This window comes from Cebidichthys violaceus, unplaced genomic scaffold, assembly GCF_023349555.1.
Source record: "Cebidichthys violaceus isolate CVI_PGR_0920_01 unplaced genomic scaffold, fCebVio1.0.p SCAF_16, whole genome shotgun sequence".
Taxonomy (NCBI): domain Eukaryota; kingdom Metazoa; phylum Chordata; class Actinopteri; order Perciformes; family Stichaeidae; genus Cebidichthys; species Cebidichthys violaceus.
In genome coordinates, this window is record NW_027176329.1 from 11029862 (window position 1) to 11055784 (window position 25923).

Sequence of the window (25923 nt, forward strand, 5' to 3'; positions counted from 1 at the left end):
AGATTAAAGCAAAGGTGCATTCCAGACAGGGAGAGGCAGCAGATGCCGATGTGCACTGTACATGTGTGGTGCGGCTGTGTGTGTGTGTGTGTGTGTGTGTGTGTGGGGGGGGGCTTACATTACATTTTAGAGTCTGAGTCTCTTTCATCAGCCCTTGAATGAAAAGCATTGCTCATTCCCCAAATACTGCAATGATTCATCTTTGCCATGAGCCAGAATGGGCTTTGTCTCAGTAATTAATTTAGCTCTCGGGACAGCAGTTGGAATGAGTCGTGTCTTCAAGGCCTAATTAAAAGAAAATTGTCAAACATATTCTAGGTCACACAGCTCAGAATCTCCAACCATTTAGGAGGGATTTTTTTTCAAGCACCGCCACCTCGTCCTTTGTGGGCCATTTCGATTGCTGACAGAGTGGCTTGCAGAGTGAAAAACAAATGGTTTTATTTGCTTTGTTGATTTCTTCAGGCACCACTTGAAAATTGAGACACTTGATGTTTTGTTTATCGTCGGCTGCTTGAGTCAATAACTCAATCTACTTATGGCTTTGTGCTCTGGATGACTTTGCCTCTGTCTGAGGGTGGTTTATTTGAAAATCGCCACGACATGTCACACTTCCTTTTTTTTGTTTTGTGTGTGGAAATAGCCACGCAATTAACTTCCTACCCTCTGCCGAATGGGACCGTATAGCTGTGCATGAGTGCCTTGGGTTCAGGATCACTTTCTCTTAAATAACTGCGGTCGGAAACGGGCGTATCGGCACCGCATTAATCATAACGTATCAGCTGGAGTGCTCCTTTTATTGAACCAGTCGGACCGGACAGACTGACGGACAGGGAGCGTCTATCTTATCTGTCCTCATAATGAGAATCAATGACTTTAGTTACAGGCACAGAATGGCTCTAACAGTACGCACACACACACACACACACACACACACACACACACACACACACACACACACACACACACACACACACACACACACAGGTTCTGAACAATTAAGCGCGAGCTGTCGGGCTTAGTGCCTGGGTCCATTGTAAGCGCTCTAAACCTGTTAGACTGTGACAGACCATTAAAAGGCTGCCAAGGCTTCCTTAATTTGCTTCAACAGTGCACTCTGAGGCAGAGTGACGTGAGTGCGTCTCTGTGGGACGAATGTGCATTCGCTTCTTATGACACTCCTGAGCTCGCACCCCCTCTCTCCTGTGACCATCCACAGCAACACACACACACAGATTGACAGTACCAACACCATCAAGTCGCTGCAATAGATCCACCTTCATGTTTATTCAGGCAAATGCATCAAACCATTAAAACCCCTGCCAACACTAATGTATTTTCTGAGTCATTTTCTGTAAATTGTATGGAGCATAAAGTGAACAACAGTAATTATCTTTGCATTGTAAGGCATTGCTACAGTAAATTGAAGCATGTATCCCCATGCTTGTCAGTTTGTATACTGTTAACATCACACAGAACCTTCACACTTGTTATCATCATAGATGTTCTCCGTACGGTATTAAGAAATGTAGTCAGAAATGTAGATCAGTTTTTTTTTTTTTTTTTTAAACTGCTTAAAAAACATTGTTTCACACCATGTTTGTAGTGTCACACTTTGAAATCAACAGCATAAGATCAAACTGATCTAGCAGGTGCATTTTCCAGCTTTTGCAGTGTTTAATTCAAATAAATGACTAGTTTCCACAAAACCAGTTCCAGATTGTAAAAAAAAAAGAAGAAAATTCTGTTAAATACTATTGCAGCTGACTGGATTCCAACCAAATGAACATGGTCACGATGACAAAGCACTTTGTTTACCAGCGCGCCAATCCGGATTCATAGGGAAACCTCGTGTGTTTGACACCTCTGACTGAATGCTCTTTGGGTGGATGTTTCACCTAGCAGGCATTTCCTGTCGTGACCAGAGCTCGGCGTTCTCCGCCATTAGGAATTAAAAGCCTGGGCCACAAGATCCTGAGAGCCAGACCACAGGAATATCCAGAATCCGTCAGAGCTTCCAAGCCCCCGCAATGTTTCATTTCCTATTTCACAAGAGCGGGCGGTCCATGCAAATTCCTGGCTGCGGTATGCCACCAGCCTTGATTTAGCAGCAGTTCATGGTTGATATTAGATGTTGGACACAATGGGATGGATCAGGACGGGTGCTGGTAGATCATGCAGGGATTTAATTCCTGCATTCTCTTGTTCAGAGCATGCGGGCCGTCATATTTGCGTGGCATTGCTGGCTTTGCGATGTGAAATCGCTCTTCAGAAAAAATCACTTTGCACCTGTTACTTTCTGTTCAGGTGATTAGTCAATGACAGGGCAAGGCAGAGGAACATAAATCACACATCCTGAGCCTGTAGGTGTGACCTCAATTCATAATGCTTCCCTCAGATCATGCCCCGTTTTTTTTCGGCTAGACACGCACGGACTCACATGCACGGACTCGCACGCACCGACATGCGCGCACAGATGGGTTTTCATATACGGCTGCCTGGGGCTGCAGTATTGGCTTTAAAAAAATACTCGTAGCATCTGTAAAGCATTACGGCTGATTATGCTGGTCCTTCAGTGCAATCATGCAACACGGACGTGAGCGATGGCTGAACATGAACCGTATGGGAAAGAAAGAGACGATGAGGCCTCTACGATTCTGATGAAGGCGTGAGGCCCATGGCTTCACACACACACACACACACACACACACACACACACACACACAGAGGAACACACCCCAACACAGTCATTTATCAAAATCAGATTATATCATTTATATACTAGTGGGAACCTTACATGAATTCCTTAATCCATAAATCTAGCCTTTACTCTGCTGGAGTGTAAGTGATTTTAACTTTACTTTTATTTTTTTGTTTGAAAAATAAAAAACGTATGCGTATGTTCTTTGGAAGGAGGCAGGGTATTTCCTCACAGCAGTAACACAACTGTGACCTGCAGAGCCTTATTTAATTTTAGTCTATATTTTTTATAGTATCAAACTCGCCCAGGGATTGTGACAAGGAGAAAAAAAGAGGATGCAGGGTGGTTGCCAGCTGTAGAAAGAGAGATCCTTGCTCGAACCTGAAGTTGTTCTCGTCAACCGTCTGGAAGGCCGTCTCAGAGCTCTTATCTCTGCTCTGAGGAGCCATGAGTGAGGATACACGAGAGCAGCCTTCATGGAAGTCTTCTACAGGCTGACACGCTCTCTTATTCGTGAGTTGTTGGGCACTTGCAGCTGATCGGACTGATCCGATACATCACGATATCAAACTCTAGCGTGTCACCCCCAAGTTTTATGTTTCATAGAGAGAAAACACTGTCTGCCTTTAGTAGTGTTAGCACACTGCACATATGTGCAGACACAAACTCAATCAAAAGTCCTTACAGCTGTTAAGCAGTTATCCAGCTGTGATTAGCGGCCGCTGTCATCAGAAACGAGGAAAGGACGTCTCATTTGCATTTCTTTGTTTCTTCTCTCTGACACGTCTTTCCAGCATCCCCAGTGAGAAAGAACTTGGATGCAAGGAAAAGACGCAAGTCAGGGAAACATGGATGCAATTTCGGAGACTTGGGATGCACCCAGAGGAAACACATTTATACATTTTACACATTTTATAGCCTGAATGCCCAGGTGAGCTCAATCAAGCGGCGACCCTTTCTTTTTAACCGACAGCCTCTAAGAAAGTGGGAGAGGCGTCATAATAGGAATGTAATTTCCAACATGCAATTTATCCAAGCAGATTATGAATGGATTGTGAAGCCCCACAATGGTATCTTTTATTTAAATTTAAAAGGTCTTCTGTCTAAAAGATGGTCAAACAATATACAGTAGCTGAAAGCATCAGGCCCAAGCATATTCACAAAAAGCACTTGAACAACATCATTTTTTTAAGTATTATGGTATAAATGTACCATACCAGAAGTACCAGGCAATAGGACGACAATGCAATACAACAGCTTTGTAACAAGTCCTACCTTCATCAAGCTTGTTATGATCAGTTTTGTCAGAAAGGTGTTGGTTCAACACTATTATTCCTTTAGAGGATGCTCTGTGTGTTGGATTGTATTATACCGAAATCTGTTTCTATTATTTTGTCCAACTGTCTATGTGTCTCATGGGAGTGCCACACGCTAAGTGCATGGGATAGAATTATCGCCACAAGTTGTTGGCCATACTGTAACTTGGCTAGTTATTTAGTCATTAGTTACCAGAGACACTAGTTGATCCATAACAGTGGTACACTGAATCATTGGTTTCTTCCTCCTGCATCATTTGCCGTGTATTCGGTCTGCTGTAATTACATCAGTTATGTCATACTCTCTGCTACATCCACATCCTGTCTCCTGATCCCATCATCTTTTACTCCTCCCCAATGTGTCTCCCAATGCCGGCTTCTTTTCTGGAGCCTCTAATACGACCCCCGCGCCATCCCCCACCTGTCCACCAGGTGTCCCTCTCCAGCACACCTGAAGCCGATCCCTTAATCAGCCCTCTGTGAATACCAGTCAGTCTCCATTGACAATTGACTTCAACAGGAAAAGCGGAGTTGTAACAAATAACATTAACAAAGGCTCCATTCTAGCTGAGCTTCTCAATAAGCCATGTCTTTAAGCAAGTATGCACAATGCCAGGGCAACACAGCAATCAATAGTGTTATTGATTACATCTGCTGTTTTGCTGACATCGCCCAACTTTACACGCGATGCCCCAAAATCTCCCATAATCAACTTTCCTTTGGCACCATCCTCTGAACAAAAACTGTTTATTTAGGTAATAACGTGGCCTTTTCACAAGCCAGACATGACATGTATGCCCCATTAGTGGAAAGAATTAAGCAAAAATACGCATTGCACCGAACTAGTTTTTGTTTGTGATGCTGTAAACCTTCAGTCACTGTTTTTCTCGATCCACAAAAGGCAGAAAATTGAATTAGAAGAGGGGGAATGGCTGAATCCATGGTTCTCTTACTGTGTCAGGTTTTGCCGCTGAGCTAAGCTGCAGGGGTATTTTTTGATTTATTCAACAGCAGTGTTGTTTTTGAAAGTTCCACTGTGTGTTGTTTTGGCAGCAGAAACGCAGCGCTTGAACAAGTCTTGTCGGAGGAAAGAGCTCTGTCAAGCCACATACAGAGACGCATAAAGCAAAGGCATTCGTTATTGCAGGCTTTGTTACTGCTTTAAAAAAAGAAAGAAAAGTGCAGCGTGATAGGACGGGGACCACAGAGAATGTGGGCCACAGTATTGACAAGCAATATGTCAGCGGTTCCTTCAACAGTGTTTTCGCTATTCTCACATTGTTAGTATCGCTCTTCCTCTAGCTGTAAACTATTACATAACACTTTCTGTCCATTTGTCCACTCCCAGGAGTCAGCTTTGGTTTACGGAGAGGTGAGAGGTTTGCTGGAGCCGCTTTGCTCCCTTTTAGTTTGTGTACAAGTGCATCACCCTCAAAGTCTCCCACACCCATATTTAAATGTGACCCAGTGGAGGTGCACCGTAATATGAATGCTCTTCATCATCTTCGACATGCTTTCTCGTAACTCTGCGGCAAACTGGCACTATTACACCGGACGAATCCCACGATAACGCTCCAAAGAATGGACTGCATGTCAGATGGGCGACCCATTTAGAGTTGCACCATAATTTACAGTATGTAAAGCATGTAGCTAGTTAGCTTATGAAGACATGTACAGCAAACATTCATGTGCCCACTAAATGTGCAACAGTCTGGAATAATGCATTTGTTCCACCAGTTTAAGTATTTTTTTCCTTTGGCTCCCATGACCTAATTTTACTTCTTACAATTTGACCAATTATTGTTTCATCAATGAACTATTAAGGCATTAAGACATGTTTGTTTTAGTGTATTGATAGTTTAGAGGTGTAGCAGAGACAGCTACGGTTGCTAGCCTGGGGTTAATCTCATTAACCAGACTTTCTGCCCTTTGTTCAAATTTGGCAACTCCCAGGATGGTAAACCACATTCCAAGAAAATCACTTCAGAAATCAATTGATGATATGACACAGCTATACTAACATTTTGTTAGGCCACTAGGGGGCAGCGGAAACAAGCTGTAAATGCAACACTGACTTATTATCACCTTTTTAAGGTGGAATTGAGAATCTGTTCGCCAACTGTTGCCTATTTATACATCAAACAGTTATGGAGCAACATTTTAATTTATTTGTAGTCATTTTTGTGGCTAACTAATCAACTTAAGTTCACAATTAACGCTCCTCTTTGCTCTGTTTTTGTTCTCCACTAACTCCTGAGGGAAACATCTGGCTCTTTAGCCGCTAAATTCTCCGCTAAGTTCACCAGCTATTAGCTAACTGTGTCTGTCTGCCGTTTGAGAGTGAACCGAAAGAGCTGGAAAACCAAACACTGACATGAAAGACGCTCTTAAGTGTCTGGTGTAAATGACTCTTAAGAGGTTCTGTGAGTATTTACTACACACCTTTGTCTTTGCTAGTTACCTAAGTTAATCACTTCCTGTCAACTTTTATTTTGTAAGTGCCTATTTACGTTTTGGGTCCTTTATTTTGAAGTCCTTCTGGCGAAACCGGAAGCAGATCCAAATCTTGTCAGAGTATTGTTATTTGTCTTCGCTTAAAGAAAAGTGCGATAATTGACGGTGCAGACTAAAGAAAGGTGTAATAAGATATAATTCCTCTGCAATAAGAGTTTCTTAATTAACGGTTAATCACCTAGCTGGAACGGGAACGAGGTGTGTGTTTATTGTGTTTATTGTGTGTTTGATGTATTCATGTTTCAACTGGAAGCTAATGTTAGCTTACAGATATAGCTAAATGACTAAGCTGTAATTTTAAGCTAATGCTATATTTTGGTTTTACATATGTTGTTGAGAAGTGTATATATGAGATAAAATGTTTGATTGATGCTCACATGTATATTTAAATGTAATGTAATGAATGTAGATACTCGTAAGAGCTCATTAATGTTGTATCTGTTCCGTAGCTCTTGCGGTGCAAACTGAAGATTGGTTGTGAAGGAGAAAAGTAAGTTTGTGTTCACCAAAATAAAGATGACGGTTGAACATGAATTAAGGCCTCTGGAAACATCAGTACGCTTCACCATTGTCCAGCTGGGGTCCGCTACATCTGTACATGAGCCAACACTTTCCCATACAAGTTGTCATTGTTGTATGAAACTATTGATTATTGCTGCATTAAAGTACTTATTATTTCTTAACTATAGATCAGCAGAAACATGTCCCAGTGGGTGATGGGGTCATACGGCCCTTTACCCTTTCATCCTTTCAAACCTCAGAATGGCGATTACAAAACAGAGCAAATCCTCACCACTTGCTAGTCCCACGCCTCTGTGTGTTTTCCGTTATGTTAAAACAAATGCATGAGCAAAATGTCTCGTCTATTAATTCAGTGTTATTTTGTCCCCGAGCTCATCTCTCCAGCTCTCTGTTTTCTTTGTCTCCTGGGCTTCATGCTTTGCATGCAGAGGATGAGACACCGGGGGGAGGTTAAGAGAGGAGCTGGAATGGAGTTCTGCTCCATTTACCACCCTGAAATATTCCTCTTAGAACGACACACTCTGTTTTCTCCCTCTGCCCCCCCCCCCCGCTCTCTGCACTGTTTCTTACCCTGCCTGTCCCCTCCCTCTCACTTCTCATCTCTGCGTGACATGCGGTCATCTCACTTCATTCCAGGATGGCTCGGCAGTGCTTTAAAACATTGCTGCTGTCCTCCCGTCCCATCCTGCTCAATTGCAGCGAGCTCCACAGGCCAATAGGGATCTGTTCCTGGTAGCTATAAGTCTTCCCCCCCCAATCTGCACTCGCTATCTGCTGTGGGCAGAACCCTCAGCACCTTTCTCCATTACTTCATTATTTTACTCTTCTACCTGTGTGCCATGCTTACCTCACACACATACACACACATACAATTAAGTACATACATCCTCTTCATGTTTGGTTTATGCGTAGGATTTTTTTTTTGTATAGAACTTGCAGATCCTACGCATAAGCATTCTCCAAAAGACAGAAAAAAGTAGCACACAGTAGCACTGACAAGAATGAATGACTTAGCACTTGGATCTATTTAGGGCATTAACACAATGAATAAAACAAAATGCACATGACACACTCTGAGTGCTGTGATGAAGCTTTGATAGGTCCCTTTTCCATGTGTCTCTGCAATGTGAGTCATTTTTGTCTTCTTTTTTTTAACTCTGTGGGGTCTGCTGCCTTCTTCACATTCTTCACAATATGGATTTTGAATATTTTGGCTTTGAAAATATCCATTGTTTAAACTCCAACTCTCCCTGCCTCTGCAGCACTTAATTCCTTATTATGCAGAGATTTTCTTGGCGCCGTCTCCTCCTCATCTGCGGGGATGTAGCCGCCGCGCTGTCCCTGGCAGTGGGAGTCTTTAGCTGGTTCACAGAAGGACATGGCCGGCTCTCAGTCGCAGGTTTTATGTGTTGCATTATGGGTTAGCATCGAAGCCACACAGGAAGCCTGAACTCCACGCTCCACTCAAGTGCGTTCACCTTTGGTGTCAGAGTAACCTTGCCCTCACAGACGTTTTTTTTTCTTTTCTTTTTTTCCACACGGAGAAAAACAAGACACTCGGCGCTGCTCATGCCGACACACACACACACACACACACACACACACACACACACACACACACACACACACACACACACACACGCAGCGAACTGCCACAGCTGTAGACCACCTGACCTTAAATGTAGTTTCACAATCACTAAAGAGCAGGCAAAAATCCACTTGCACACCCACATACAAACACATGTGAAATAATTCCACCCTGGCCGAGGGCCTCCTCTCGCAGTACAAAATCAACTCTGATCTTTTCTCAGAATCTCGTTAATCAGGAAATGAGTCGCCTGGTGCGACTCGTATATACATTACACATTTGGAATAGAGATCTATTAAGAGAACGCAATTTTTCTCTTTTAGGTCTATTGCCCCGTGCCTCGTTGGGGTATAGTAAGAGTCGCTGTGAGTCATTTTTGCTCATGCACGTCTGGTCTCATATTTCCTCCCCATTGCGCTTTGCATTGCTCTCCTCTGTGTTGTGATAGAAGCTAATGACTCACTGGAAGTCTGCCTGGTGTTTATCAAATGTCTCAGTGCAGCGCCGGTGGTCCAGAATCAGTCCGCCCCTTCTTTTTTTTCTTCACATCGTAATGTCGTAGTATGAGTTAAACAGCCGCAACCCTGGTGATGGGACCATCCTATATAGAGAAAAAGAAAATAGCAGAGAAGCTCTCTGCTATCATATCTCCACTATATCGCTCTGCTCTTTGCGCTGTGGAACGTTATACTCTCAGAGGGGGGATGTGTTGAATTACCTCAGGCTGTCATCCGTAAGTGCACTGATAAGAATGTATTAAGGAACTGCATGTGTCAGAGATGTGGTGAACTTACACACATAATGCTGGCGTATCTCTCAGAGTTTAGGAGAGGTACATCTTTTAGTGTGCAGGGCTCCACAGTAAGGGTGTGCCGTTGTCAACCACTTCAAAGAAATTGGCAACCAATTCTTGGCCTTTGGCAGCCGCTTTTGAACACCCAAAAATAAATACATTTTGAATATTCGTTGCATTAGTGATATGTCACAAGTATCCCAGACGGTTATGATGCGAAGCACGTACAACACGGCCACAACATGTATACAGGTCACGTTTTCATTATGAAGCTGACGTGTAACTGCATAATATCCTAATTGTCAGAAACATGAGGTGACTAAAAATGGCAACCTTAGTTTCAGTTTCGGCAGCCAGGAGCTGATTTGTATATAGCTCTACTTCATAAAAACACAAAAATAAACCATTATTTTTGTTTCTGGCTGACACTGTGATTTAAATTCAAGAGATGTCTCTTTTTCTTGCATGTCGTTATGAAACTCTGTTCTAGTCTATTTGGCTTGCTGATTTCAGATGTTGCTAATCAGATAATCAAATAAGTTATGACTTCATGGGAATGAACCGAGAGAAACAGTATGAAGACAAATTGAGCGCCACTCTGCCCTCTCGAACCACTTCAGAGGTTAGACACCCTCTTTGTCTTCCTGTGGTTCGTGCTTCTTTTCTATTGTAGCAAAAACTTTCCAAATCTGTGGTTTTCTTGTCGACCTCATTCTTAGATATTTTAAGTTATTAAATTATCTTTCTTTCTTTGCTCTTGATCTCTAATCTGGCATTAATGTGTGGTAGCATGCCTTCGAATTTCTCTAAATTCAATATAATTTCTTTTTATAGCGATACTACAGATTTACACAAACGTTGTCATCTGTACTAAGTGATCTTCCGCTGGTATGAAGAACACTGGTGTTCAAGCAACATCTGTTGATCAGTCTGTTCCTAATTGGAGTGATCATCAACATTCTGTCATGTTTCCTCAGATTATTGTGAACTATAATCAGATCTCTGCTGTAATCCATAACACAAGCACAGTCAAAGATGCTTTGTCATAGTTGGACTGTTAAGATGCTTCATCTTTCACTTCATCATGAGGGGGGGAATAAAAGCCAAGGGGGGGGGGGGGGGGGGGCTGGTTAGTCATGCTGCATCAGTAGCTTTGCATAAAACGTATAAGATGATCATCTGGTGCTCCAAGTAGAACCACTGCCAAAGGCTAAAGGCGCTTGCCGGTCCCCAATTCCACTCCTTCCTCTCCCCCCTTGCTTCCATTCTTCCAGCCCCCCCCCCCCTCCCACCACCCTCCTTCCCCTGGCGCTGGGCCAGCCTTCCCTCGAATTCCACACATCCGGCCATTTCTGGGAAACACCCATGACGGGACTGTCCGAGCTGCAGCCGAAAGCAAGAGGCTTTGTTTCCTGTGGTTCGCTGAAGGAGTCAAGAAGTCGTGTTTCGGGTGGGGGGTCGAGCTCGTAGAGCAGAGGAGCCGTGGACTTTCTAGGAACACAGGAACATCGTGTAGTTGTTTCTTTGCGGACAACTTCTCCCTTCAGCTCTTTTTATGTTGTTGCGTTTCAACTTCGTCTCCATCCCTCTTCTCTCATTCCTTCTCCATTTTTGAACAGAGATTCAGGGCATTAGCAGAATAACAGTTTGTCAGAGCAGTCAATGAACAAAAGGGCAGCTCTTCAAAACACCAATACATCCATGCTCATATAATTGAAATATCTCACCCAAAAAATATCTTGTTTTCACTGATGTGCAAATTTGGCAAGTAAAAAAAAAATTCAACTGATCTGGTTAAATACATAGTCTGTTGAACTGCTCTGCTCAGAGGCCATCACGCTGTGTGTTTTTCTTCTTTTACTAGACTTGTCTGATTCTTTTAGAGGGGGGGTGTAACTACTTAACACCTTCAGGGGCATAAAACGCACCCTCAGCTGTCTGCCTGTGAGTCATTCACAGGACTTTAAAATAGAGACACTCACGCTCTACATTTAGAAAGTCAATCAACGGGCATCAAAGAAAGACCTCAGAACAGAGGAGCAGCAGATGGCGTTGGCTTTGTTTTCTGAAAAAAAATGTTTGCAAAATATTTTTCAGAAATCTAGTGTGTTTTTATTAAATGTTTAAATCGGCAGAGAGGCACAGTTTGAGTTTGGTCTTGACAAATCAGCTTGAAATAGTCTGGCTCTGTGTGTGCTGTTCTGGGTACAACAGTGCACAGAGTGGGTCGCAACTAAACCAAATCTGTGTGGAAATCACTTTAAAGCTGCTTCTGTGACGTACTGTTCTCCTTCCTACGGTATGCCTCAGCCACCACGTGAAGATGACTACAGCAATGAGTAGATGACGCATCCGCATTAATAAAACTCACTCGTCCTCTCTTCCTGTGAAATATCGCGCTCTGTGACGTCAGTCCCCGCTGATTCAGACCGGAGCGCTTCCATCACCACCCAAGCAAAACGCACACATCCAGCCGTCAAGGTCCGCTCCGCCGAATGAGACGCAGCGCCGGCGTTTATTTACACGCGGCGCGCGCATTGCTGCTTTCTCTTTAAAGTGGCCTCTATAAACCAACTTCTGCCGACACCGTGTGCAGAGGCTGAAAGTTCACGTGGGCCGGCTCTCGAGGTAGTTTCTAGTGTTGTCTTCAGGGGCCACAGGTCAAGTTCTTTGGTTTCAAGAGCCAAGTCTCAGTTCCCAGCTCTTAATTCTTAATGATTGGATCAATGAATATTAATGGTTTAGCTGACCACCGTCTGTATAATGGCACTCTCTTGTGTTCCACGTAATTTGAATAAACTTCCGGAAAAGTTAGTCAGGGCGCAGTCAACAAAAGTAGCATATAGTAAGTGTAGTTTCAAAAGTGTTTTTTTATTTGGGCTGCAACATTTATTTTCATTGTATCGAAATCTGCAGATTGTTTTCAGTATTGTTTAATTAATTGCTTGTTTTTTTTAACAAACCAAAACACTAAGATATTTAGTTGTCATATAAGACGAGGAATAGCGTTACATCTCACACTTTGGAAGAAGAAAGAAAATCCATAATTTAAAAATGAGGGTGATAATCACACTTTTTACACAGCCCAATGTGAAACACGCTGTTTATTGTGTTACTCTGATGGAGTCGTTTGCATTCTTTGCTCCCAATTATTATTTTTTTTTCAGAAGAGGCATCATTTGCAGCAGGAAACACGACCTTTAGACACACGTGGGGAAAAAATCGGTGTGCAAAACGCTCCAAATTGACCTATTACTCCGTTCTACTCCTTCGATCTCTGTGTTTTTTAAGTGAAAACAGAAAATGATGAGCTTTATCTATGAAATACAGAGATGTCTTTAGCTGGCCACTCAGTGGACACACAGTGTTATAAAGACACATGAATCCTTTCTGTCTCTGTGCCTCCCTCAGGTTCTGTCTCCCGATGTGTCTTATCTTATTTGCTCTCGGTATCTCTCTTTCTATTACTCTCTCCACTGGCCTTTGTCCGTCCCACTGTCTTTGTTCTCTACTTTCTGCCTTTCCCCAGATGCTGACAGTTTATGTGTCTAGTTGATCCAGAGGCTGTTAATCTGGTAATCCGCAATCGATATCAGCCTCATCTCTTTCCGACAGATAAAAGTGGCCTATCTGATAATTATATTTTCCTCTCCGTGTCTGTAAAAAAGGCGTGCCCTTTCCCTCAGAGCTTTGTTTTGGTCCCTGGGATTCTTCTGCTGGTATTGATTGGGTCGGTCCACATGCACTGGGCCCCCTTGTAGTCACATAGCTCTCGTAAAAAATAAGTGGCATTCGCACGATTCTGTGTGTCTACATTGTGAAAGCTCTGGAGCCTCTAAGGGGACATAGATGGGTTAAAAAAAAAAAAGCTTTTCTGTTCTGTCTTAAAACTTTTTTCCATTTAGGTTCCCCATGACAGCTAGTAGTAGCCTGGAGAATAGTGATATGGGGCACTGAATTTGAGGAATTTCCTGTTTTTCACACCGTTTTTGAGTTGCTAACTGAGGATACATCCACATTACTCCATTTTCGTTTGGAAACGGAGTTTTCCACACGGCGTTTCAGCCATCGTTTCCGAAGTGATCTCCGTCCATATTACACGCCTGGAAACGAATATCACGTGACTCTTCACGTTCACTGGGCATGCGCTGATGTAAACAGGAAGTAGATTGTCGTATTTTGTAACTAAGCAACCAGAGTAATAAAGTAGTCTTTAATGATCGTAAGTATGTGTTTGATACTTAAGATCTTCTCTCAAATCTTCCTCTATAAACTCAAACACATACAGTTCGTGGAAAGTTTAATACGTTTTATTTTTCAGACTTAATTAACGTTAGTTACAGCGCTGCGGGTCTCTCTCTCTCTCTCTCTCTCGCCGCTCACCGATCGCTACAATAACAGCTGTTTCCTCCGCAGACATGCAGACTTTAACTGGACACAGCTGTTAGTAAAGACAACAAGGTCAGCAATGCCTGTAATCAGTTGTCAGTTAACCTGGTAGTCGATCGCGGGTGTTACGTCATCGTTTCCAAACGTATGCGTTTCCGTCCGTCCACACGAATACGCTACCCGGAGTTTCCAAAGTTATCCGGCTTCGGGATCGTATCTAAACTCCTCCGTTTACGGTGCTCCAAAACGCCGGCGTAGTGTGGACGCTCAGTGTAACCGTAGCAAAACATATGCGTTTCCAAACGAAAACTGAGTAATGTGGATGTACTCTGAAGGTCCGTCTCCCCCGGAGCTGCCGTCTGCTCTCCTCCCGGCAAAGTAGTGGCGAGGAGTGAGGCCGAGGGTTGTGCTAGTTATCTAATTCTAATTCTAATTTTTATTTTTGAGGCCACTCTCTAAAGGAAATCTATGAATCCCTTCCATGAGTGTGTACGCGCTCCATTGTCCAGTAAGGAACTAACCTAGAACTACATCGACCTTTTTATCATTTATTTTTTTACATCAACCCAAATGAAAACAGATTGTAATCTTTGCAAAATCTTACAAAGAGTTTTTTTTTTTTTTTTTAATGCAACCTTATTTTTTATCCCTTCTGGGACTCCATTGTTAAATTGATTTGGGTTTGAGCCCATGGACTAAGAAAGCAAACTTGCATAATCTGTATTGTAAATCTTTCAAAATGATAATCGATTAATTCTTTTCAATTGATCCATTCATTCATCAGATGATCACTGCAGTACAACAGCACTTACAGCGTCATACATGTTGATGCAACACAAGTAATAATCCGTATACTAGAAGGTGACGACAGCGTGTCGACCACAGCTGAACTCACTTATCTAAGTGTCGCGTTAGACGTCTGTAATTGGGTTATTGTTGTTTGAGAAGGTTTTTGCGTAATGCTCTCAAGTGTAACAGATAAACCACAAAACTAAGGACTATTTTCAGATGTGGGAATAGTGTTCAGTCCAGTCATTTAATGATGTAGTTTTTGGCTGCGTTTTAGTTTTTTTCCTTCAGGACTCCTGTCAGATGATGTAAATGAAAAACCAAGTTGATTTGCTAATTGAGTGTAAAATGAGGCTGGTGAACTTGTGGCCTCAGATTCCCTGAGATTGCCACGAGGACTTAAGGTTAGTTCACATGCATGCGTGTGCGTGTGTGTGTGTGTGTGTGTGTGTGTGTGTGTGTGTGTGTGTGTGTGTGTGTGTGTGTGCGCGTGCATGCGTGTGCGTGTGCGTGCAAGCCTAGGACAGTGTTTGCGTCTGTGGGAGATGAAAAAAAGTGGGACTTTCTGAGCGTCATGCTTTTGCATGCATGTTTTTGATCTTTGCAGAAGTTGAGCTGAGGTTACTCGCGATCAGACGGAACATTCTTGCGATGTTTTAGGTCTTGGTCACGGTCAATCAAACGAGGATTCATCCGTTGTCATCTTTTGATGTTACACAGGAAGCGGTTTCCCCCCTTTACTTTCTTTGTGAGTGCTTGGAGATTGCGGTTCGCTGCCTTTTCATGTCGTGTTTGACTTGCTGCACACCCTCTTTGTTGACCCTGTAGTGAAACACATATTTAGTTTTACCCCAAAACTCATTGGCTGTTGTACGTAAACAGAACTTAAAAAAAGTATATTCAGACTTAAGAGTATGATCAAGGAAATAAAGTAGGCATTGTTACTCAAATATACAAACTCACAGGTTCTAAGAAGTTGAACACTGAAGTCGGTTAATCCAACTTTACTGGTTTTCACATTAAATCCCCCCTAGTTTGTGAGGAGAAAGTGTTTGTGTTTCAGCCGGTAGCTCCATGTGCAGCCAGTAGGGGGAATCGAATGCTCGCGCTGACGCCAACCCCCCCCCCCCCCTCTCGTTTCCACTCCTCTTCCCTGCGTTCTCCCAGGTTGTGGAAACGCTGCAGCCCGCTGGTCCGTGTCTGGATCCCTCTCTCGCGCAGAGCTGCTAAAGACCCTCCTACCGGCTGGGCTGGAAAGGGAGGAGGAGGCAGCCTCGGACGAGCCCCCTTGTCAGTGTGGAGGAGAAGGAGAGAGAGAGAGAGAGATAGAGGTAGAGAGAGAGAGAGAGAGAGAGAGCAACAGAGAGAGAGAGAGAGAGAGAGAGAGAGAGAGAGAGAGAGAGAGAGAGAGAGAGAGAGAGCAACAGAGAGAGAGAGAGAGAGAGAGAGAGAGAGAGAGAGCAACTGTGTGACAGAGGGAAAGAGAACGAGGCAGGCTGCTTAGAGGAGTGAGAGAGCCAAGGACGAAATAAGGAACACATTTTACAAGTGCAGGAAGAGGGAGGATCGCAGACGAGGGACTCCTTCTCTACTGGGCACCTGGGACACACAGTCACTGTGCTTCTCTTCTCGCTCGTCTTCTACCTGGACCCCAGTGGATTGGCTAACCAACCGGTGGATTTTTTTTTTTTGTATTTTAATACAAAACTGGGATCATTCCTCCGCGTTATCTGCCCCCCCCCCCACGCTGTCTCGACCGCTGCACAGACTGAGATTGCTTTCTTGCGTGTGCGCTTGGCTCTCTGTGTTGTGATTCTGCTCCGCGCACAAAGTGCATCTGTCGGCAATCCGGTGCTGAGGATATCTCCCCTTCTGTCAAACAGGACGGCACGCAGCCACCGTCGGATCAGACTACAGAGGCGAGAGAGAGAGAGAGAGAGAGAGAGAGAGAGACAGTGTGTGTATGCAAGAGAGGGACCGAGAGAGAGAGAGAGAGAGAGAGAGAGAGGGGCAGTGAGAGAGAGTCCGATCCACAGCGTGTCTGAGACAGAGGCAGATTAAAGCCCAGGAGAAGGACTGGAGTGAAACAGCTCTGACAGAGAAGTGAACCTACACGTCCTCTCCCGTTTTTCCTCGCCATCCCTTTCCTCCTCCTCTCCTCCTCTTCTTCCTTCTCCCATTTTCCAACATTCAGAGGACTGCCAGTCGCTGCTGCCACCTGCGCCTCTTCACGTCTCCTCTTTTTTTTTTCTCCTCTTCCTCCACCTCAGCCTTATCGCACGTTACCGTCCTACACCGGCCACCGGCGGGCACGGGCGCTCGTGGTTCTAGCACTTGTGGAAATATTTCCATTGATCCCGGCAGTGAGAGAGAAAGAGAGAGATAGAGAGACTGAGTGAGCATCCGCCCCGACGCCGAGGCTCTGGACCGGTGAGCTCTTCCCCATCAGCGGCAGACGTTCTCCCCATCTGCTGTCCGGCACGTGAAGCCCCCCCTGTCTTCTCCCTGGAGGACCGGCCAGCGACACAGCGGTGCGGACGGCAAGGTCAGGAATCGCACAGCCTCCCCCGCTGCCTCTATCCCACTGCTAGCTACTTGGAAGCTTGCGCCCCCGGTGTCACCATTCCTTGCCTCAGTGCTAAGGATTCCAGCTACATGGGCAAGCGATTGGAGCAGCAGCCAATGTACCCTCAGTACACCTACTACTACCCCCACTATCTCCAGACCAAGGTACGCCGCTCGCATTCCTCAAGCCTACTCATCCACTCCTACACTCGTGTCCTGCCTCCCTCCCTCCCTCCCTCCCTCACCTCACCACCCCTCCCTCCCTCCCCCTCCTCCCTTTCTTCATCCCCCCCACCCCTCTCAACCCCCTGAGCTGAGATGGGATTTGATGGATAGCCGGCCTTGGCTGTGACGGTTTCAGATGGCAGGTACCTCGTTGGAGTTTGGACGTCTATGTTGGCGTGTACGTTTCCTGTGTGTGTGTGTGTGTGTGTGTGTGTGTGTGTGTGTGTGTGTGTGTGTGTGTGTGTGTGTGTGTGTGTGTGTGTGTGTGTGTGTGTCTCTGGGAAGGATCAAGGATCAAGGCTCAAGTTAGTCCAGCCTAGTAGACCGTTACTGGGAGCCGTCCAGTAACCTCCATCCATCACTCAACTGCAAACTGATGAGATCTTGATGTGTTGCAGCTCAGTGGCATAAGAGTTGATTTATATGTTCACAATAACTGCCAGACAGCTTTTTTAAAACAAATGAGAGAATTTGTGAACCAAATTTAATTTCTTAATGAAGCTGAATGTAGGTCACTGTTTGAATGCTTCAACGCCACTTTTTATGATTGAAACGTTTAATTAGGAAGTTGCTCACTCACCAGCACAGATGTGTTACAGTGGTGCTTTACAAAGCCAGGACAAACCGGTTATGAACCCTGCTCCTTCTTTTTCCACGGTGACGGCAGGCATGAGGGAGGCTGCCCGTGTTTGCTCTAGCTGTAGTATGCATCAGTGCCTCTGGGATGGAAGCCCAGGCGTGGGCCCTGACAGCTGCCAGGACACTGGCCGGGCACACTACCCAGACATCATCAAGGGATTAAAATGGAAGCCTTTTTGGGGATTACTCTATTTGTTTTTTTTTCTACCACATCTGTAACACCAAATTCCATCCATTATTGTGACGAGGTGATGCGCCGCGGTGGGTGAACAACATGCTGAAGGTGTGCACTTGAACTTTGAGCAGTAGTTAAGTCTCATTTGGTTGGTAAAGTGCTATTGTATGGGATATAGTTTTTTTAAATAGGTCACATTTTAATGTTCAATATCTCCCTTTGCATGCATAGAGGAATAGATACTGCAGGGCAGAGTATCAAACCTCAGTATGGTACTGACCCAATTTGTGGGTAGCATAACGTGTCAATTGGAAGTTGGCCTTGAACGATTGGACCGATTTTTAGGCTTGTTTACTTGTTTCTGTAATCAGATATTTCCTCATCTCGATTTGGGAATTTTTCCAACTCGTTATTTAACACTGAAGCGTCGAGCAAAAAAACCCCAAACATTTATTGAGCAACTAAAACAAAAGTATTGTGTTGATATCGGTTCCAAATCTCAGCTGTTTTATTGGCAGCAGAGTGTTGAACATTTCCAAGCACTCAGCCAGAGAAATTAACGTTAAAATGTGGTAAATTACCCCTTATCTATAACAAGGGAATAAAGCAGATAGAGAATTATAGATTGATAAAGCACAATAAAGCAAACTGCCAGTTTTCATCCATTTTCTCGCGCAGCTGGATTATGAAGCGGTGTGCTTCCAGCAGGGACGACGTGCCTGAAGCCCCACCTGGCAGTCCACTAGCTCTCACCCTGATTTATAGTTTAATACATTTGTGCTGCTGCCATATGGCTTCCCTCTCCCTCCCACCCCCCCTCTGCTACTTCTTCCATCATCCCCCCTTCTCTCCCTCCCTCCCCCCTTCTCATATCTCAGAGTTGCTCATCTCGGCGGCCTCTCAATCAGGGCATGCCCCTCCGCTCTCCCCTCCCTCCCTTCCACTTTTCTTTTCCCCCCCTCTTCCTCCCTTGTCCCGCTTTTCTGCCTGCCTGCTCTGTTGCAACAGCCCCCCCCCCCATCCCGCCCGCCTCCTTCGCCCATGCTGCAGTTCACTCCCAAGGTCAGCGCAGATCCGATCTTGCCACCGTCAGCGATTGATGTATCCTTGAGCGAGCCGCTCGGGTCCTGTGCCATGCAAACGAGGCCCACAGTTTGGTCGTGGGTGGGCGGGTGCATTTCCGTTTGCAAAATCAGCAGCCCACATCCATATTCATTTTCATGGTTAGTTAGCGTAGCCAGAGGCCACTATAGGTTGACGCGATGGAGCCGCAGACGGGGTCAACAGGAGAAAGGGGAGGCGGGGGGAGAGAGGGGGGAGAGAGGCCGAAGTGTCGGCGATGTGGCCGAGGGGGCTGTGGAGAGCTGTCTAACGCTCTCATTAACGTCCATTGACGGCTCGATTACAGAGAGGGGAGGAGGGCCTCGGCTGGCGCAGATTCAGTCCACGCGGTCCACAAAATCACATGGCCCTCTGCAAGTCCCGCCGTTTTTTTTTTTTACACACCCCGCTCCGATTTAGTCATCAGTCTCAAATCACACAGGTCGCTCTATTTATCTTCATTGCTGCATTCTCAAGGTATGGCCTCATTCTCCCAAGAGAGATGTGGGGGGGTGAGGGGGAGGGGGGCATAAATATCTTACAGCGATAGGGAGGGGGAGCGGGGCGTAACTCATACTAAAGTGTTGCCATTCTGCTTCTCTCGCCTCCATTTTATGACATATTTGAGATTCTATGCATTGGAAATTCGTGGAGCATCTGTACTCACTCTGGTTACAGCTAAGGAGGGAGCTAACGTTGTCAGGATAACCTGAGGTGCCTGCTGAATTCGGGCTCCCTTTTATACCCTCTGCATGTCTGTATTATATTTCCAAATTAATGGCGTTCTCTGATGCTGTCCAGCGTGAGCTACTAAGCCCAGATTAGAATGTGAAAGTCAGAGAATGAGATGAAAAGATAACATTTGGCTTTCTATTGATTAGTGCAGCGGGGCGTAGCATGTGCTTCTCTTTAGCTGAATTATTGATTCCCGAAAGAGGATTTGTGTGTCTGTGTGTGCACGTCGGCGCGTCGGCGTGTGTGACTTTTATATGAGGTTACGGCTGGTGGGGAGCTGGCAGGATGCCGATTTGATGAGAGGATCCTCCAAAGGCCCCAATTTCTGCCTATTCCCCAGCTGATCAGACCATGCAGTCATTTGCTGAAATTCAGCCTCTATTCAGCCGCGCGCGTCTTTCCGCGCAAGGTTTTGATGTGTGCCGCTGTTCACAGCTTGCTGTGCATACAACTTTAATGATAGGTAATCGGCGCGCATCATAAATGAGAAAATTACAGCAAAACAGGCCTCACGCTGCCCCCCCCTTCCCGCCCACGAGGACAGTTACAGCACACGGCTCAGTTATTGTTATTTCATCAGAGTGTTTAGGAAAGAATATGAATATGAAATATGAAGTGCCTGTTGGTCTTGGCGTGTGGTGCATCCCATTTTCTCTTGTTGTTGTTTGTTTCGTTGTTACCCACACAGCTCTCAAATTAATGATCATATTCTTTGAAAACCTGCAGTGAGTTCTGTTGTGAAATGCATGCGATGCCGTTACCGTGTTACTGGACCAGGTACCTGACACCGCTGCAGCCCTGCGCCGTTACACCACAGATAGGCCAGATCATTTCATGCCGAATGTTAGTGATCTCTCTCACACACACACACACACACACACACACACACACTTGCGCTGTGATCTGGGACGGAGCGGGCATCTGTGTTACAGTCGGACTAGTACATGCAGAACCCAAGAAGCCGAGAGGGGCGGCTTGAGGTAGACTTAGCGGTCCCCGGCCCAAAGTAAACACCAGTCAATGGAGCCCTTTGAGAGGATCTGTGCCTGTGTCTGCCCCTACCATAGGCACCATTTACACCCTGCGTAATTCTTTAGAATCGGAAGGGAGAGATGGAGGGAAGGGGTGCTTGCGTGTGAGGGAGAGAGGGAGAGAGAAAGAGCAGAGGGGTGGATGTTACAGGGAGGGGCCAGTTAAAAGCACGGAAAAGGGTTTGGTTACATTACACGGGGTGATCCATTGTGCTCCAGAAATAACAACAGAGCCATCTAAATCCTCCTTTAATGCCTCGATAGAGAAAGAGACGCGTAGAGACAACAAGGGGGGGAGACGGATATACATAGACTCGGAGAGCAAGCGGAATCAAAGGCAGAGAACAAGGACCACTTTCCAAAGTCTTTCATTTAATCAGTTATCAGTGACGTAAAACTCAGCCATGGCAGCTTAGTCCCCTCTGTCTCCACTGCTGTGGATCTGCTTTGAAGAGTTTATCATGCGGCTTTTAGGGCCGAAAAAATGCACCTCTTATATTACATTGAACAAAGCCCGGGCCCTATTTTGAGCCTGGGACGATGTGTTCTGATTAGTACTAACACAGGAGGTAGTATAAGTCATTTCCCTCTCTTGTAATTCCTGATACATGCCTCACGACTGACTGCCCGAAACAAAATACTGTCCCAGCCTCGCCGTAAATCTTAACCCATCATGTGTTCTCCCTCACTGGCAGGCTTTTTAGCAAGAGCTCTTATCTTTTTTTTTTTTTTTTCACATTTTTCCAATCTTTCTCCTCACATGGTGGAACCATGAATGGCAGCCTTTTGATCATTAATCAACTAATACCCCTGGTTTTTATCAGTGCAATCCCTCCATGTGTAACCGTCAGTCAATGGGGCAGACAACTCCATTTATTCAGCTTTGGCCCTGTGTGCACATGCACTAACGTGCGCGGACGCACTCCAGCAGGGGTTACTCTTAACTCTCCTCATCTTTCAGCTGACAGCTCAACCCCATTTACACACCCATACGTTGAGGTTGTGTACACGTTATTGCCTCCCGCGGCCTCTCATAAGCCGGCAAAGCGCGGGGGTGCCGAGACCTGGCGCTCCGCATGCTGCCGTCCACATCTCATTACAGCTAGTGCTCTCTCAACACGGATATCCATTTTGTCAGAAGCGCATAGGAGAAGGGAAATGAAATCGCAAGCATTTTTTTTTATTATTTTCTATAGGCAGATGGGAGGAGGAACCTGCTCCGTATTAAGTTTGGAGCACGCGGGGGGTTATAAATGCAGAGGCGACGTTACGTGTGTGTGCTGACATTGCACGGCGTTGGTTTACGAGCACAGATGGCGCATGAGCACCTGCGTGCGAATGCGTGCTAAAGAAGTCCACCAATAGGTTTGCACTTTGAAGTCATGGACAACTGCGAGACCGTGTGCTCGGTAAACGGTCCAGCGCTTGGAGTGAAGGTCCCAAAGCCAGGTCACATTTCTCTTCCCCACGACAGTCCGTAGTCGTGTTGGAGTGTCCTTGAGCAAGACACAGAACAAAGTACCTGCTCACTCACTTGGAGGTCGCTGTGAAAAGGAGATAAATGCCTGAAATATAAAAATGATGCGCTCGGTGGTGGAGCTGTTGCCCCCGGGGGGATCTCGTCTCTGAGCTCTCCTTCCCGGAACCATCTGGAGATAACGGGCGACTCCGGCCTGTTCTGCAAGAGACAGGGACTCCTACCTGTTTGGTGGAATGGGGCATATGGGGAGGAAGGTGGTGGAACGAGCAGGTCGCATTTCCTTCAACCGGAAAAACCTGGGTTAAGACTCCGAATCCCCAGCAGCTCCCTTATGGTACTGCTGTGAAGAGAGCCGAGCGCACAAAACAAACCTCACATTTGTGCATCAATTAAATTGCGGATGTGAACTTTTAACCACAGGTGGTCTTTAGTATTTTGTGCGTGTCATGGCTGGAATTTACAAACACTTTTAAAGTGCATTAGAGTCCCAGGATGCTGCGCTCTTCCTAGCGAGGAACTGAAATGAAACACATTTTCTGTGTGTTTTCTGTATTTTCGGTGAAGGGAAAGAAGGCATGCGGAGTCGACGTGCAGCGAGACGGAGAGAGACAGGGAAGATGTTGCTGTAGATGAAACGAGACGCATGATGTGCCCTTCAAAACCGACCAACGCGGCGGGACTCTACAAACACACCTGCTTTTCCCCTCTTTCTTGTTTTCACTTGCATTTTCTTTTTGTAACATAGTATCTGCCTGGAGCTGTCTGCTCTGGCCCACTGTTTCGCTCTTCTGTCGCCCTGGCAGAAGCCTCGCCTGGCATTTTTCACGCTCTATTTTCTGTCTTCCCCCCTTTTGCCTCCGAGGGCGGTGGGGTACAGTCTCACAATTTTGTCTTTTTTTTTTTTTTTTTTTCATCTTCGGCTGTTCATGTACAGCCCCACACTTTGGCTCAGACCACTCTTCATCGCTCCTATTTTTTTGCCGAGCCTCCCTTCATCTTTAGATTCTCTTTCATGTTGTCCCTCTTTGTAATTACTCTTTCCCATCCTCCATCGCTTTTTGCGTGCCTCTTCCTCTATTTCCGGGAGCCCCTGCTGTCTGCTGGGCATGGTGTCCTGCCATCTGTGCAGGATGACACGAGTGGCTGCAGAGACACCTCCTGTGTGGACCCCTTTAATACATACAGCCCATAGTATCATACAGAGGGACATATGAGAAAACACACTTAAAGCCTTTTACCATTTCAAGTGGCTCTAATTGTATTTATGATGAATATAAAATTGTTAGGTCTGTATCTTAACTTTGCCTGCAACATGGGTTTGGCAACATTACGGTCAATGTTTTCCTACTGAAGGGAATACTTTTGAGTGAATATATTTAGTCAGGGATTATCAAGTTTGTTGAAAATGAGATAAAGGGATTACAAACTTTGTTGGAACTTCTGTTGGCTCCTGTTGCAGCTCAATAGATACTGAATTATGTCTGCAAAAGGGGGTATAATACTGAATAATTTCAGTATGTGATGGTTCAATACCTTGGTCTGAGAATAGCACTGTGAGCACTGCTCAGGGGAAAACACCACCTGTATTATGTGAACACTCGAGATATGTTTGAAAATAAGTATTTTGTTTCCATTGATGTAATTTCACAGTTTGTTTTCCTAAACTGCAAAATGGCAACCCCTACAGTGATGAATAAACTCCAGCACCCTTGTTTATGTGAACCACATAGCTGAAATTCAGAAGGAAGGCAGATAGTATTTTTTTGGCCTAATTTATGGGGAAGATAGCGAAAGGCATGAAGGGCTGAGGAGGAGTTGGTTTAGGCCGAGAGACTGAGCTGGTGGTGAAGGATGTCAGGCTGCAGGTCACGTGCCCAGAGAAGGGTGAGGGAGGGGCAAGTAACTGCACCTCGTGAGAGAAACACAGGCAGAGAGGGGCTTTTGTTGTTCTCGTGTAACCGAAGCCTTCGGTGTCTGCTGCGTCTGCTGCCCTACCTTTTTGGCGTGGCGGTTTCACGAGAAGAATGCTCAGGTTGCTGGCTTAGCGACATGTGGCAGCGGAAGGGTAGGAGGAGGTGAAGGAGGAGGCAGCTCGGCTTGGAAGCGTTCACTGACTCAGACCCAGCCGGGGTAATTGCTCCTGCATTTTTAACGAATGGCTGCTGCGTACACTTTGAGGAGCTCGGCATGGCTCCTGCTGCAGCAGGATTGACTTTTCACCTCCCCGACTGAGGGAGGCTGAGGCCTGCTTCATATGTTCATACATTCTCAGATATAAAAGTGCCAACTAGAACCATATAGGGTTCTTCAGCTTGTCCCCATAGGATAACCCTTTAAAACCTTTTTATAAAGTTTCCACCTAAAATCCTTTCATCGGGTTCTATACCTTCTTCTTAAATCTTGAACGATCTGTGAAAGTTCCCCCCAGAACCCCTTATGAGAGGTTCTACAGAGAACCCTTCTGTGGTGCAATGGTTCCACCCAGAACCATCTCCTGAGGTTCTATCCAGAACCTTTTCACCTTCTGAGGGTGCTAAGACGAACCCAAGGAGTTGTACCGAAAACCCTTTTGTATTCCAAGGGTTTTTCTAGAACCCACTCAGGGGTTCTACCAGAACCCTTTTATATTTCAAGGGTTTCATCTAGAAGCCACCCAAGGGGGGTGGACTTGGAGGATCTTTTAACACTCATGCTTCCAACAATCTTTGAAGACCTCTTCTTAATGGAACCCCTAGTCTTACAAAGAACCCTTAAACAACCCCTTCCTTTAAAAAGAGGTGTTCTTCAGAAGCAAATGGTTCTTGGTAGTACCTCAGCCCTTCGGGAAGAACCCTTTGAAACCCCCATTAATGTACCCAATGAGACCCAAATGTCTCTTTTATTGTCATTAGCAGTGGTTGTGAATTTAATGTTAACCAAATGAAGCCCTTGTACGTGCCAACTTCTTTATAGACAATTTTCCCATGCTGATCCTGATGGCACTCTCCACAGACAGCTTTGTCATTGTCTTCTCATTTCATCTTATTAAGGGGTTGTAGTCCTGGCCTGTGGTCTAGCCCCATAACGAGACGCATTATGCCGAACCGAGAGCGCCTAATAGCGATGAGCTCATAATCAAAACAGTCTACTATGTAGGCGATAGTGTGTGTTCCATTAAAGTGTTTTCCTGGAAAGTCCTGTAAATGGAGTATCATTTTTCTATTTGCAGTGCATTACTACATATATTTTGAAGTTTGATCTTTCTTTTTTTTCTGGCACCAGAGAATCAAGAGTCGGAATTAGAGACCGTGGACCCATTACAGAAAGATCAGCTGTCTCATTTTTCAAAGTGGTCTGACAAAGAAGATCCTTTGCCAGTGT

General features: G+C 45.3%; 1 protein-coding gene across 4 annotated transcripts in view; it reads left to right on the top strand.

The window, feature by feature from the left end:
* Positions 1–25923, top strand: part of rbms3 (RNA binding motif, single stranded interacting protein) — a 236651-nt gene that overhangs the window by 56518 nt on the left and 154210 nt on the right. For 2 of the 4 annotated variants that reach the window (XM_068711239.1, XM_068711240.1), the window contains exon 1: positions 16423–17342. The exons of the other annotated variants lie outside the window; for them this stretch is intronic. In XM_068711239.1, the coding sequence (XP_068567340.1) occupies positions 17268–17342 (75 nt within the window). In that variant the 5' untranslated portion in view covers positions 16423–17267. Of the gene's footprint in view, positions 1–16422; positions 17343–25923 lie in introns of those variants that run through there. 4 annotated transcript variants of the gene reach the window in all.